General features: G+C 38.9%; 1 protein-coding gene across 1 annotated transcript in view; it reads left to right on the top strand.

Annotated features, from left to right (window-relative positions):
• Window positions 1–13,064, top strand: part of FTO (FTO alpha-ketoglutarate dependent dioxygenase) — a 260,515-nt gene that overhangs the window by 111,750 nt on the left and 135,701 nt on the right. Inside the window, exon 8 of the mRNA XM_055818513.1 lies at window positions 2,873–2,997. Within this exon, the coding sequence (XP_055674488.1) occupies window positions 2,873–2,997 (125 nt within the window). The remainder of the gene's footprint in view (window positions 1–2,872; window positions 2,998–13,064) is intronic.

The raw sequence follows: 13,064 nt of genomic DNA on the forward strand, positions 1-13,064 counted from the left end.
GAGTTATTAAGAAATGCCTCTGTAAAAGCTACATATCAAACCCTGCCCTCGTGTTCCGGGTAACCTTACTGCCCTCAGCACCCTTAGAAAACAAGTAAATCAGTTCAATTGCTATGTATTGTAGTTGTATGTGGTTTAGTAGTACTATTTCACCCTCCAGGTAGTTGCAGCGGTACTCACAGGGCTCAGTAAAGAAGTGTTTATGATATCGGTCCCAAACTATGAGTTTGAGTCGAACTGCGTCCGTCACCACAGAACTGACAGGTGTTAACAGAAGGCTGGAGCAGTGTAGTTGTTCTCTCAGTAAAAGTTAAATTATGTTCAATTGCAGAATTATGATGTTTCTGTAGGTGGAGGGGGCTTCAGGCAGTAGAACTCGGCACCAGAGCTGCAATTTGGCCAGGCCATCAGGGTTCGTACAGAAGCGCTATGTGATTGTAAATACTTGGAGAAGTGCTCACCCATCTTCTCTGACTGATACTACTCTAATCACATCATCTTTTCATTAGATTTTAACTGAAAATGCTTCAGGACTCTCAGTTCTCCGCGCTGTATGCTTTGGGAATCACTTATTTAGGAGGATCTTGATATTTGTTGCCCGCAAATGACCATCCTGTGAGCTGCGTGAGGCGTAGCGTCATTGCACTTGGGGCTTTTCTGCAGTCTTGAAGAGAAGTAGACTTCTACATCGTCACCAGTGGGTTTATCTATCCCATTGTGATTAATAAGGCCGCATGAGGATTCTGAAAAGGAAATCTTGGTGTACAGTGATCTAGCTGAGGTCTGACCGCCCTATAATACAGAGATACACATCAGTTACAGTGCCGTGTCAAGCCTTGTGTCTGGTAAATATGAAACTTAAAGCCTAAATGGGTATATTTATTCTGAATGACAAAGTCTGTTAATTTACATCAATTAAAGAATGTGCATCTCTACATTATGTGAGAATGTTCTCTCACACGCTGAAGTCCTCTGTCAAATGCTGCTTTAAACTGTGCAGCTGCTGGAAGTGGGGCTGTAAGATCAGGATTGTTGAGGTTGGCGGATATTAGAGCTTGTGGAAAAGATGTTATAGGTCAGCGTAAGGGAAACCATGTCAGGGAATCCTTATCTGAAAATGCTCTCTGGCTTTTTGTTTGCTTTGTAATGTCAAAGCAGGGTCAAGAATGTGATCTGTATAGACAGTTTTGAATGCTTTGGTTTTTTACAAGAAAATGTTCTTTTTGATGTGTAAGTCCCATATGATGGGGTAATACCTTTTGGTAGGGCAACTGATAGAGCTGGGAGGAGGGGAGGGAGATGCTTTTTGCTGTTTGTAATCTGATGTTGGTGTAATAGAAGTATTTTCTGACTCTATGAACCCTGTCATACTTGTCTCTTGGAACCACCATGGCAGTAGCAATGTTACTGCAACTTTACATAGCTTAAGTAGCGTACAATCTGCATATTATTGGGTGTTGTGGGGGGAAAGATACACACCCCACCTGTCAGACCAAGGACAGATCTTCCCCTTTTAACAAACTGAACATAACAACCACCATTTATCTGGCAGAATTCCCAGAAGAATTTTTGTGGGTGTACATTTGGGCAGGGCAGATGTAACGTGTATGCAATGTTGCGGAGGAGGCGATCCGTTGTGTCGTTCCTGTAAGAGAGGCCATGCTGGGAGTAGGCAGTGCAGTTCTTGGTGATGTCTGAGATGAGCTTTCAAACTCATTTCTACAATTGCTCGGGTTAGAAACATATTTTTGCCTCCTTTTCTGTGAAAAAACTAGGTTTGTGCAAGCATTCTGTCTATTCAGTCATCCTTCCGGAAACCATTTAAATGCTTTGATATGTTTGCAGAACATGTGACTGAAGGTTAGAATAGCAAAAATAATTAAGCGAATATCAGTGGCTGATTAAGGCGAGAAAGGCAAATCTTCACTGAAGGAAAAGGCTTGCAGCGTCCACTCTAGATCTCTGTTGCGGTCGCACTGCTGCGCATCACAGCACCACGTGGGCACCGGTTGACCTGTGCATTAGTAGCATCAACATCTGCATGTGCCGTGTCTTTTCCAAGTTGGCAGACGTGGGGAAGCATAGGAGAAAGGAGAGGAGAAAAAACGGTGGGTGAGTTAGTAGTTGAAGGTGAAGATAGAGGGAGGGGGTTGGAGTTAGCTTGCCGGGTGAATGAAGGACAAAAAAACCATCTGCAGTCTCATTACATCAGCATTAACTGTCGATGCAATGTTTCAGTTGTGGAAGGCCAGTAGCTTTTGCTCTGCGGAGACTGAGTATCATCCTACTCCACAGATGACCTAAATCCATTGTGTGGTTATATATCTATTATTTATTCCATAAATGCAAAAAAGGTAGTTTTACTGCTTGTTTACTTGAAATATTTCACAATAAAGGGAACGGGGGGACGTTATCAGAAATTCTTTTCAGAAGACAGAATAAAAACAAGCATTTTCTTCTTTAGCTCCAAGGAACTTCTTTAGCACCAAGGATCAAAGGGAAGGGGCAAACCCCCCCAAATGAATGCTGTGTTAAGGGAAACATTTTGGGTATGATTTGATTCAAGTAAATATTTAGAAAACAAGAGTATTATGTCTCAAGGCAGTGAGAGCTAGAATGCACAATGCCTTGTTGTGTTACTTAAGGCAATGAGATTTTAAGGTTTACCTTATGTGCCATGTATATTGATTAAATACCAAATATATGGTGGCCATTTCTAACCATCATTTACTGTATTGATTTGTCAGCAGTGGAACTGTAATAAAAAACCCTATTGATTTACTGTCCTTATTTGCTTATGGGTTTTTTATTAATTTTACACATTGTTTCCTATTTCTAGATTATAATTTTTATGTGGTTTTTTCCCTTTAAGACAAGCCTGGTCCTCTCTGAAGTTGGAAAAGAGGAACAAATTGATGAACAAAGGAATGAAACCATCAGCTGCTTCTTGCTAGTTCTTACTGAGCGACAAAAGCTGCGTAAAGAATGGGCAGCAAGGTGAGATATTTTTGAAAAATACTAAGAAAACAAAATTAGAAACAATTATCTCAACTATACACTTTTAAATCCCCTGGGTGGGGAGGGGGGCAAGCTGACACTGGGAGGGGGAAAAAGAAAAAAAAATCAAAATTTTCACGGTTCAAATAGTGTTTTTCCGTGAAAAGAATAGTTGAGGTTTCTGCTTCTGATTTCAGAGTTACTTCGTGGGTTAGAATGCTCCTTTACTGTGCTTATATATTGCAGTCTATTGGTAACAGCGTCATAGGCAGCATACATATTTGAGGACTACTATCACCTTAAGTGCTCTAAGGTTTTCCTTGTGTTGCTAACAATATGAGCAATACTCCTTGTTGGCATGCCATGCAAATAGGTACCTTTCTTGCCCGCTTTCTTCATGGTCCTCACATGTTCTTGTGGTGCCCTACTGCGGTTAACTGGGTTGTGCTGGGTGAGATTGGCTTAAGTGTTCGCATTGCTGGAGTTTGTGTCGTGTGGCTGTTTTATTATACTTGAGTTTTTAAACTGAACTCATTGCTATGGTAATAAATTAGGTGATGTTAATATTTTTAAAAAGTTACTTATGTTTTTATTTGAAAAAGTTTTTGCTGGAATGTAGTCAGGTGAATGCATTTCAGAAACTGCAGATACTTCTGGTTTGCTCAGAAATATGTGGATTTTGGAAAGAATTTCCACCATATACCACCTTGTGTCCTTTTTAGCTGCTAAATGTTACCTTTTTTCCCATCTATTTCTCAAAGCAACAGATTCATACTGATTTAATATCATCTCTTTTTTTTCTTATTTATCATATTTACATAAACTATCTAACAGTCCACTAAACTTTTCTACCAAATGTACAGCTTTCCTTTAAAACCAGAAGACAACCTGTGCTTACAATTAAATACAGTTTTCAGTCAAATATATATTTTTTTAATGATTTTGTTAATTCAAATTAGGACTTAATTGGCATGATTCTTTTACCTGTGCTAAATGTTCCAGTTAAAGGAGTTCTCCTGTGTTTTGTCAGTGTGTGATTTTGTCAAGTTCCTGGAAATTCTACGGGATTGATTTTGAAAGTTTAATTGTAGGTGTTGGGTCTGGCACTCGAGTGGCTTTGTGGTTCCCAGTAATTAGAGTCCATGGACTTGAAACATTTTAGAAGCTTTAGATAAATTAAATGTTATTACATAGTAGCAATTATTATAGAAATTAAAGGCTTTTATAAGTTTGTGTTCTTATCAGTATGGAATGTTTACTTGCGCACCGATCCATTAAGATCTCAGAGCGGAAGAGAGCTCAGCAATGTAAATACGGTATTGCCTGTATTGTCAGGTGGGGTTTGTCGCTTCCTTTTTGAGGGATTTAAGGGATTTTGTGGGGGTTTTCTTGCCTTCCATCACCATGCTTACCAAATAGTGCAGAAGGTTTGGCTACAGTGGAAACTGAGGAAATCACTTCAGGCTTTTCTGTGGGACGCACGCATCTTTGCTGTGAACTGGAACAGAAAGCTTGCTAGAGATAAGAAAAGGATAAACAATTTTAGTGAGCAGAACATCTTTTTAGTGTTCATTTAGTTTAATGATTTCCTAATATATGAAGTTGTTGGGATTCACGGCCATGGGGGCTCATTTAAATGTAATGCGGGCTGCGGTGTTCCTGGGCTCTGCTCGCCGCTCGCCCTGGGATCGGAGGCTGGGGCCAGCCTTGCGGTTGTAGACGTAGTCTAGTCTGACACAGAAATGCTAAAGCTCTTGGGGAGGGGTGGGGAGAGGCACAAGCAGACGAAGTGCAGGCCTTCTTAAAACTAAACACCTGAAAGAAAGTTTCAAGAGCCTTGTGCCTCGGAAGTTCTGAAAGAAAGTGTCCTTTGAGTATTAAATATCCATAATCCTTTTTCTTTCCATTTGATGTTTCCCATTCCAGTGACCTATCTGAGTGTCTCATCCATATGATCTGCATAAACAGACCGTTACCGTACACCTCACTTTACTTCATCAAAGCCTCAGCTAGATGTCTGGAATGAAGCAGTGACTGTGGTAGCCATCAAGCATACGGCGGTGAAAGTTATAAAACGTCCACCGTGGTACTAGCAGGGCTGCCCATGTTTTAGAGATCAGGCTGTTGTGTACTTTGGAATTACATGAGAAAAATGTGCTTGGACAGGAAATAATTAGCACTTGTCAAAGGGCAGGCAATAGGTTACAGTATTTTACTTTCAACAGGCTATCAGGGGATCAGCTAGATTAGATAATAGAATTTTTTTTTCCTCTGGAAGTTAAATACAGATGACTCTAATTACCTTACATTGTGCATTAGAGAGCACATTATGAACAGTACAACTTCAAGAAATTTAGGTCAACGAAGGGAGGGCAGCTGGCAAAAACTTTACTCTGTGCTTGGTCTTCGCAGAGTTAGGTCGACATTCTGTTCTTTCATGGGTTTTGTTTGTGTCATTGACACCTTAATAATATATGTGCTGGGAACTGTTTATACAAACTGATCCAACTTTTTAAAGTTTAGCTTTTTGCAGAAAAAGGCATACACACTGTTTTGATATGTATCTACTTGGTTGAAGCCTGTCCTTGCATTATTTGTTTTTAAGTGGTACCACTATTTCCGCATATTAATGAGCTGAAATTACTCTTTTAAGTTTTTATTTCAGCTCCATAGTCCAAAACACATGGCAGTGCGCTCGGTGTTACGGTTCACTGTTTCATATACTTCTGACTCAAAGGTGCCATCAGTATCTTAAGTATCCGAGCAGGTCTTCCGGGGTTTCAAGTTGTTCTCTGTTGGGTGAGTGGCGGTGATCCCAAAGACTTCAGGTAGGACTCAGTGAACGTCCTCTAAGTGTTAACAGAAATGGTCCAGAGTTTTTAAAGCCCCAGATTTGTTTATACTGCACGATAGTGCCTGATGGACAGGTTGTTATAGCTGTTAAGGAACTGCTCTAGCCCTTTGAACTGACCCCTTCTTGACCTCTGCTTCTAGAAGGTCACCCTTCAGCTTATAAAGTAAGGGGAACCTTGGACTCTACTGTAACAAATAGAGGGTGAAGGGAACAGCTGTGAATTTTGGACTAACCATGCGAACCTGTATAGACTTTTTAGGGTCACTGTATGATAATGAAAATTGTTACCAAATTATATGGAAATTTAACAGCAATAGTGGGAAAGAGAGGGTGGGGTCTCACGCATTGGGTTTGATAAATGAAGTGTGAAGTTACCCATCTGGCTCTAGACAGCCCTCTTTTTCTCTACGAAAGAGAAACATTTAAAAATAACCATGGTACATCTAGAATCAATGACCCATACAGAGAGCTGGAATAGATCAAGATTTAATGGTGGCTGTGGAAGAAATTATCATTTGAAAAGTGAGACAAAGGATGAAAAAGTACAGTTCAATATCTGCACCTGATTCATTTTCAGAAAAGGCCTTAATATTTTTACCCCATTGATGATGCTATTGACTTTTTTTATTTTACTTTTTAACTGCAACCAGAAAGTGGTGATAAAGAAACAGTTTGGACAGAAAAAAAAAAAAAAAAAAAAAAAAAGAACAAGTAGTACTTGAATTTCAAGAGAGAATGTTGCACTTTTCCTGATCAGTAAATGCCCAAGAGAACTGGACTATAGTTCGATAAAAATTGTATCTCTTATTTCTCCTAATAGAAGTCGTATCATGTTATAATAATAATAATGTCTTTAATGGTTGTGTGACATGGTGCACTTAATTCCTAGTCCTTTTTTGCTGTGTTTTCCATAAAGATACATTTACTACCAAACTAATTTTTCATCAGTAAATCAACAATAGATTGATTTAAAGGATGATGTTTAACTGCATTGAAAATATTAACTGCTAGGAAAAAACATGGTTAGTTAAACCATTACTAAAATCTTTTTCACACAGAAATGTTATTAGTCCAAAATGGTTTTATTATGACGCAAGCTCTTATGCCCATTTTGCTATTTTCCTGAGTGAAATTGCATGATTTCTCTTAAGGGAAATTCAGCCAGGTAGTGGAAAACGTTAAGTTTTGGAGAAGGACTAATGAAGCGGAAAGTTTGATAGGACGAATAAAATTATGTTGTTGTATTTCATAGTTGTGCTATTTAGCCAAATTCTGAAATCTCAGGTTCTCTCTAAGTCATTATGTAATGACAAATTGAGATAGTGAAAGCAGAATAAACATTCAATAAATAATTTGGACCAAAATAAACAGAAAATTCTTCTGGTTCATGAGATAAACACCAGAAAAGTGTTAAGTGATTATATCTTGTAAGATCAATAACTTAAAACCTTGCGTTATTGAAATAACACAATGAAAAAAAATCTGGTTTATGAGGTCATTCTACAATCCGTAACATTTTGTAGATCTTCAGTATTGTTATATTTTTCCATCTTTGCACAGCACTTTGAAAAAGAACCTGTTGCTCACGGCAATTCATATACGTTTCAGGTTTGAAGTCAAACTTGAGCTATAATTCCTTGCCTTTTGTCAAATATCTTCTCAGACCTCACAATTCTGACATAACAATGTAGAGGTATGCGTTTTTTCTAGCTACAGTGAATGCTTATAATACTACTGAGATAGTATTATATCAGTATTAATATTAGATAGTATTAGATCTCAGCAATGAAATCTGGATTATTATGTGGATATTTATATAGGAATCTAAATTATAAATACACAGTCTGATAAGTGAGTCCTAATCTGTGATAAGGCTATTTGGTTCTATAATAAGGGCAGTGAAGAATATGAGAGTGGAATCCTGAAATAACATGCATGGTAAATGAGAGACAAACAGGAAGATTTATATGTATTTTATTTTCTGTTTTGAAGAAAAACTTACTTTTTTCTTATGCCTTCCCTCTTTTTGCCTTGGAATTTTAGATCGTATCCACGAAGGTAATTGAGGTACAGCTGATGCTTTTTAGCTCCAGCAGGAGAAAGCATTGGCATAAAGAAGGAACATATTTCCTACTGTAACAGAAGAAAAGTCCACGGGTTAAGAAGTTATCGTGGGCTTTGGGAAAATTGGGGCAGTTTTTTTCCTTCTGTCACAGACTTTGTATTTTTCAGGACCTGACTAAATGCTAGTTTTTAAATGAAACATGGTAATACCAGTTGGAAGACTAGTTGACAAATACTGAATTTTTTTACACTCTCACAGGCCTGCCAAGTTGAGAAATATATGAAATATTGTGAACTCTACAGAAACTACTGCAGTGGGAGCTACACTAGTTCTAAAGATTTAACAGACAAATTGCAGAGGTGTCAACGTCTGACAGAGCAGGGGGGAAGTATTTGAGTTGTTTAAAACTTCTGTAGTTTTTTTGTTTTTGTAACAGTTGTCCTCTCTGGACAATATGTGCATCAGCTGGGATGGATACTCAGTAAGTTAGCAACAAGCATAGGTAAAAATTTCAAGTCGTCATTTTGGAAATCACGGGGGAAATAAAGAAAATTATCTTTCCGTCCTTTGATATTCATATTTTGTATGGGTGCCTGTGTATGTTCTTTAAAAGAAGAAAATCAAACTGTTTGGTGTGTAACCTAAAACAGTTTTTCAGAAAGTCGATGTACATTTGTGACTTAGGTGATAATGCTGAATCCGGTGTGTTAATCAGGAAGACGCTTTGAGGCAGACTGAAAACCAGCCTCGCAGCCTTCAAATGAATGGAGAAAACACTGCGACTTCAATGAAGTTGTCAGGTCTCCTGCTGTAGTTATGCGTAGACATCAGCTGCCTTGATTGACCTTTGACTTTTCTCCAGTTGCTTATTACCAGACTCCTTTTGCTTCTCGTGACCCTTCCTGTTTTCCGCCTCTGTCTTTCACCTGTGTTTCTTGTATTGAGGAGTCTTTGAAGTGGCCAGGCTTGGGATCAATAGGTACAAGTGCTCTGCAGAACAATGGAAATACTGCTTGATTAAATGCTGCTGTTTAACCACCACTATTATTTCCTTTGAAACTGTCTTGACCCTTTACCCTTGGGAAGACTTTCTGTTTACAAGCTGCGGCTACTTGCAGAAAAAGCTGCTGCTTACCTTGTGCTGTCACTGGGTGCACAGCAAACGGGGGTGCCAAGAAGGTCCTTTGGTGTGGGGACTCCAAATGGCATTGCAGGGCAGGCTAGTGACAGGCGCCGAACTTCAGCTGTGTGTGGCTTTTGTGCATCAGACTGCTTCATCAAGGCGCTTCGTAGGGACTGCTTACTCTAAGGGTTTACTTCATCATTTTAGTTTAGTTTCAGCGCTCCGCTTCTGAAAACCCTAAAGAGGCACATCATGGTACATCATCCCATACCTGAACAGCTACGGAACCAAAATGCTTTGACATTTCTCTTTTCTGACTTTATGCTTTTCTTCTTGCTGTGTTTGATTTTTCAAAAGGTGATTTTCAAAAGATGACACTTCCACAACCGACACAAATTTGATCCTTATTTGTAGTGCATTTAAAGTTTCCAAAACAAAAAGTCATAAAGAATTTTCCCACTGTATCAAGGTACATTTGAGGATTTACTTTTTTTTATTCTTTTTCCCACTGTATTTCACCTGGACAGGCTTTTAAAGTCGGCATGGGTGACATTTCCTTATTTATGTAAGCTTTCATGATTGTAGTACAAGAAAGATAGTTAGTGTTGTTTTTCGAGTGCTTTGACAATGATTTGCTCACTACCACTGGGAGATCTGAATGCTGGAAATGGAGATTATTGCATTTGCAGGCCGCAGGATACTGGAGATTGAATAGATCACAGAGGTGACAAATTTATAATCTGTGGAGACAAAGTGCTAGCCACATCATCAGACAGCTGAACCACAAAGCAGCATTAGCATCAGCTGTCATCATTCCTGTTAAGAGAGAATGGTGTCCACCAGAGGCAGGGGAAAAGGAGAAAAGCTGGGAGAATTCAGTGGGTTGTACAGTGCTCTGCAGCTGCCCATGTTAGCTAAAGACCTGGTGTTATAAGCTAGGGATAAAGCTTGACTGGTCCAGAGAATGAAAAATTATCATAGATTTATTTTGCTTTATCTTCCAGGGTTTCTTTCTTCTGCAATATCATCCATGCTTTCCTTTGCCTTCAGCAAAACGTGCTAATGTCACGGGGATGTAACGTGTCCGCAAAACTACTCACAAACTTAGCATGAACTAAAACTTAAACTAGACATTTAAAATTAAATGAGTCTAAAGGTAAAATTCTCACTTCTGTAAAATAATAGAAGCCTTATCCATACGGGGCTTCATTGTTAATGATGTTAGTACCACTGTTGTTGCAGCTTTCTCTGTCGTAAAGCTGAATTAAATAAATTTGATTTGGAGGGTCTGCATTAAAAAATCTGTATACATTATGAATACAGAAGAAAGAGAGGGTGACTTAAAGGGTTTACCTAGCCAAATGGCGTGCTTCTGTACTAGCATGAGGCATGAGTGAGCAGATGCTTACAGAAGTTCATGACTTCAGTCTTAACTGCTGTCAGCCTTATGTTATTAAAGTTTTTCCACATATACAGAACTTGATGGCTCCAAGGATTGGTAATGAAATACAAAGCCTTTTGTTTTCAGGTCAGTGGTTCAAATATGGTTCAGGTAGATAGTGCCAAAGATTATTCCCATTGGGTATCTGTGTTAGATGGCCTATGTAAAATGCGTCGGTTCTCCAGCCCTAGTAGGCAGGTGTGTATATCACGTAAAGCAACTGTTAGAGCTGACACTAATTGGTACCCTTGCTGGCATTTTCCAAGCAGCCAAAAATTAAATGGATGTAGAAACTGAGCGAGGCGCTGTCAATGCTCTGAGCGGTCTGGGCCGTGGTTGTGAGATGGTGATAAGGCAATGAATGTCGTAGCTGACGGTGGGCAAAAAGAGCGTGGCGGTCTGCTGTGTTGCTCTAGTTTGCTTGTACTACAAGTTATGGAAACCTACCCCGATAGTCACGTGCTGGTGAGCGCCGCGGTGAATTACTGGACAGCGTTACCCCAGCGTTGGGCGAGAGGGAAGGGCAGTCTGCTGGGAGGTCAAAGCATGGCTGGAGGTGTATCTGCTCATCAGAGAAACAAAGTTCAACTGGAGAAGAGAATTAAATTTCCTTGCTTATTTTTGCTACTGATGAGATCTTTTGCGCGTTTTAACACTTTAGTTTGGCTGTGTTATTGGTTCGGTTTATTTTGTCTGAATTTTGAATTCTTCACATAGCATTGCTGTGAACTTATTAAATTATAAGCTGTGATGATGTTTAAAATAGCTAAAAATGGAAGATGGCATTTCTTATGCTTTAGATTTTCTGTAAAAACAGAACTTGGCAACTTGTTACATAGCATGCCTTTTTTCCATATACTTTGTGTTATTTTGGTAAATGATAGCAGTCCCAAATGGAGACAGTGCTTAAAGCATATGTAATAGTAGCAGAAGAAAATCCTGCTGTAACTTGCTTGAGTAGCTTGGGCAACCAAGAACACTCCTAGAGTATGCAGTACACCAGCTTACTGGTAATTCACAATACTCATGTTTCCGTATTGCTGTATTCTAGCGATTATCTCGCCTGGGTTGGTGGTGGAGCAGGTAGGGCTCACGGGGGAGAAGGTCGTTAAAACAACATCAGTGATATAGGTAGAAATCAAGAGAAATAACTGAAATGAAAAAATATCTTGAGATGTGTCAAAAAGATTCACTGAGAAACAGGCTCTCAAAATGCAGGGTTTGTGGGAGAAGCTAAGAAAAGGCTCTAGAGTGTTAAAGTAAAAGCATTAACACTAAGAAAAAAAAGTATTCTGTTGGAAAAGGAGAGTTATGTGAATTTTAAGGGCTACTAATAAAAGGGTGATCTGCTGTTTCTGCAAAGGTAAATGGAATGGATACATCAGTTATGCCTGTGGATGTTCTAGAGTTAGATTTAGTTCCAAAAAATGCTGGAGGGCATTTTTGGTACAAGTTTAGATGACAGTCTTTAAATTTGTGCCAGCTGTTTTTAAGCAAGTCAACATTTTCTCATTTTTATTTTCTCATATGTAGTAATGTCAGCATTTGATATGAGATCTGAAAAATACTCTTACCAGAATTATTTTTGACCACCTAGTAAAAGGTGGATTTGAACACTTGCATAGGGGTTGTAAGGTAATCAGTTGTAAAGTGGCAACACCGGCATAGATGACTCGCTAGCTGTACAGCACATTTATTGTAAGGCAGTTTATTACATCTAAGGTCTAATTATTTTATATTAGGCCATCCTGAAAGCATTTTAGATGTTCGTCCTTCTTTTTGTGTTTGGAGATACGGATTATCCCAAAATCCAGACGTGTGTGTGGGGGTTGAGAGGGAGGTTGGAGGAGGGGAGAGGCGGGGAGAGGCAAGGGGTTTGGGAGGGAAGAGGGTGCAATGTTGGAGAAGGTTTTTAACTGGTTTGCTTGCCTGTAGGTGACACTGTTGCATCATTTATCTGTACATTTTCACATATCTTGTCCAGGGACAAAAAAAAAAAAAATGTTTCATTAAAATAATTTGAGAGAGATTCAAATAAATATATTACATTAATGATTCCTTAAGCCTTGGGTAGAGAGTAGTCTTTAGTACAGATAGATGAATTGAATGTTCTCCTTCACAAATATGGCAGCAGTTTATGATATTATTTCTGATTAACTAGCTCACTTGCGCTGAATCTTCAGTTCAGTATTCCCTTGACAGGCGAGATGCTAAAAGGATTGCTCTGCATGTTTCTAAAGACTAACGTAATAAACCAAGATGATAATACACCGATGAAGAAGAAAAAAAATGTCTTAATTTGCTGCTAAGTTATGGCAATATAAAGTTAAAATGTTTTTCTTTGCTCAAGTCATTTAAATTAATAATGTGTGCCATTAAGTGAAATCTCACAGAGGATTTTTTTTCTTCTTTGCCATTACGTATCCTGGCTACAGAGAAAATGAAATATTCTATGAGGCTTGAGCAATCATCTATCTCTAAGCTACAGTGTGCCTGCTGCCAGATGTTCAGGTGCTGGTGCTGCTGCTTTGACATGTATATCTCTTCCAGGCAAAAAAACAATATATACATCAGTCCAGGTGCA

The sequence above is a fragment of the Falco peregrinus genome, chromosome 14 (assembly GCF_023634155.1).
Source record: "Falco peregrinus isolate bFalPer1 chromosome 14, bFalPer1.pri, whole genome shotgun sequence".
Taxonomy (NCBI): domain Eukaryota; kingdom Metazoa; phylum Chordata; class Aves; order Falconiformes; family Falconidae; genus Falco; species Falco peregrinus.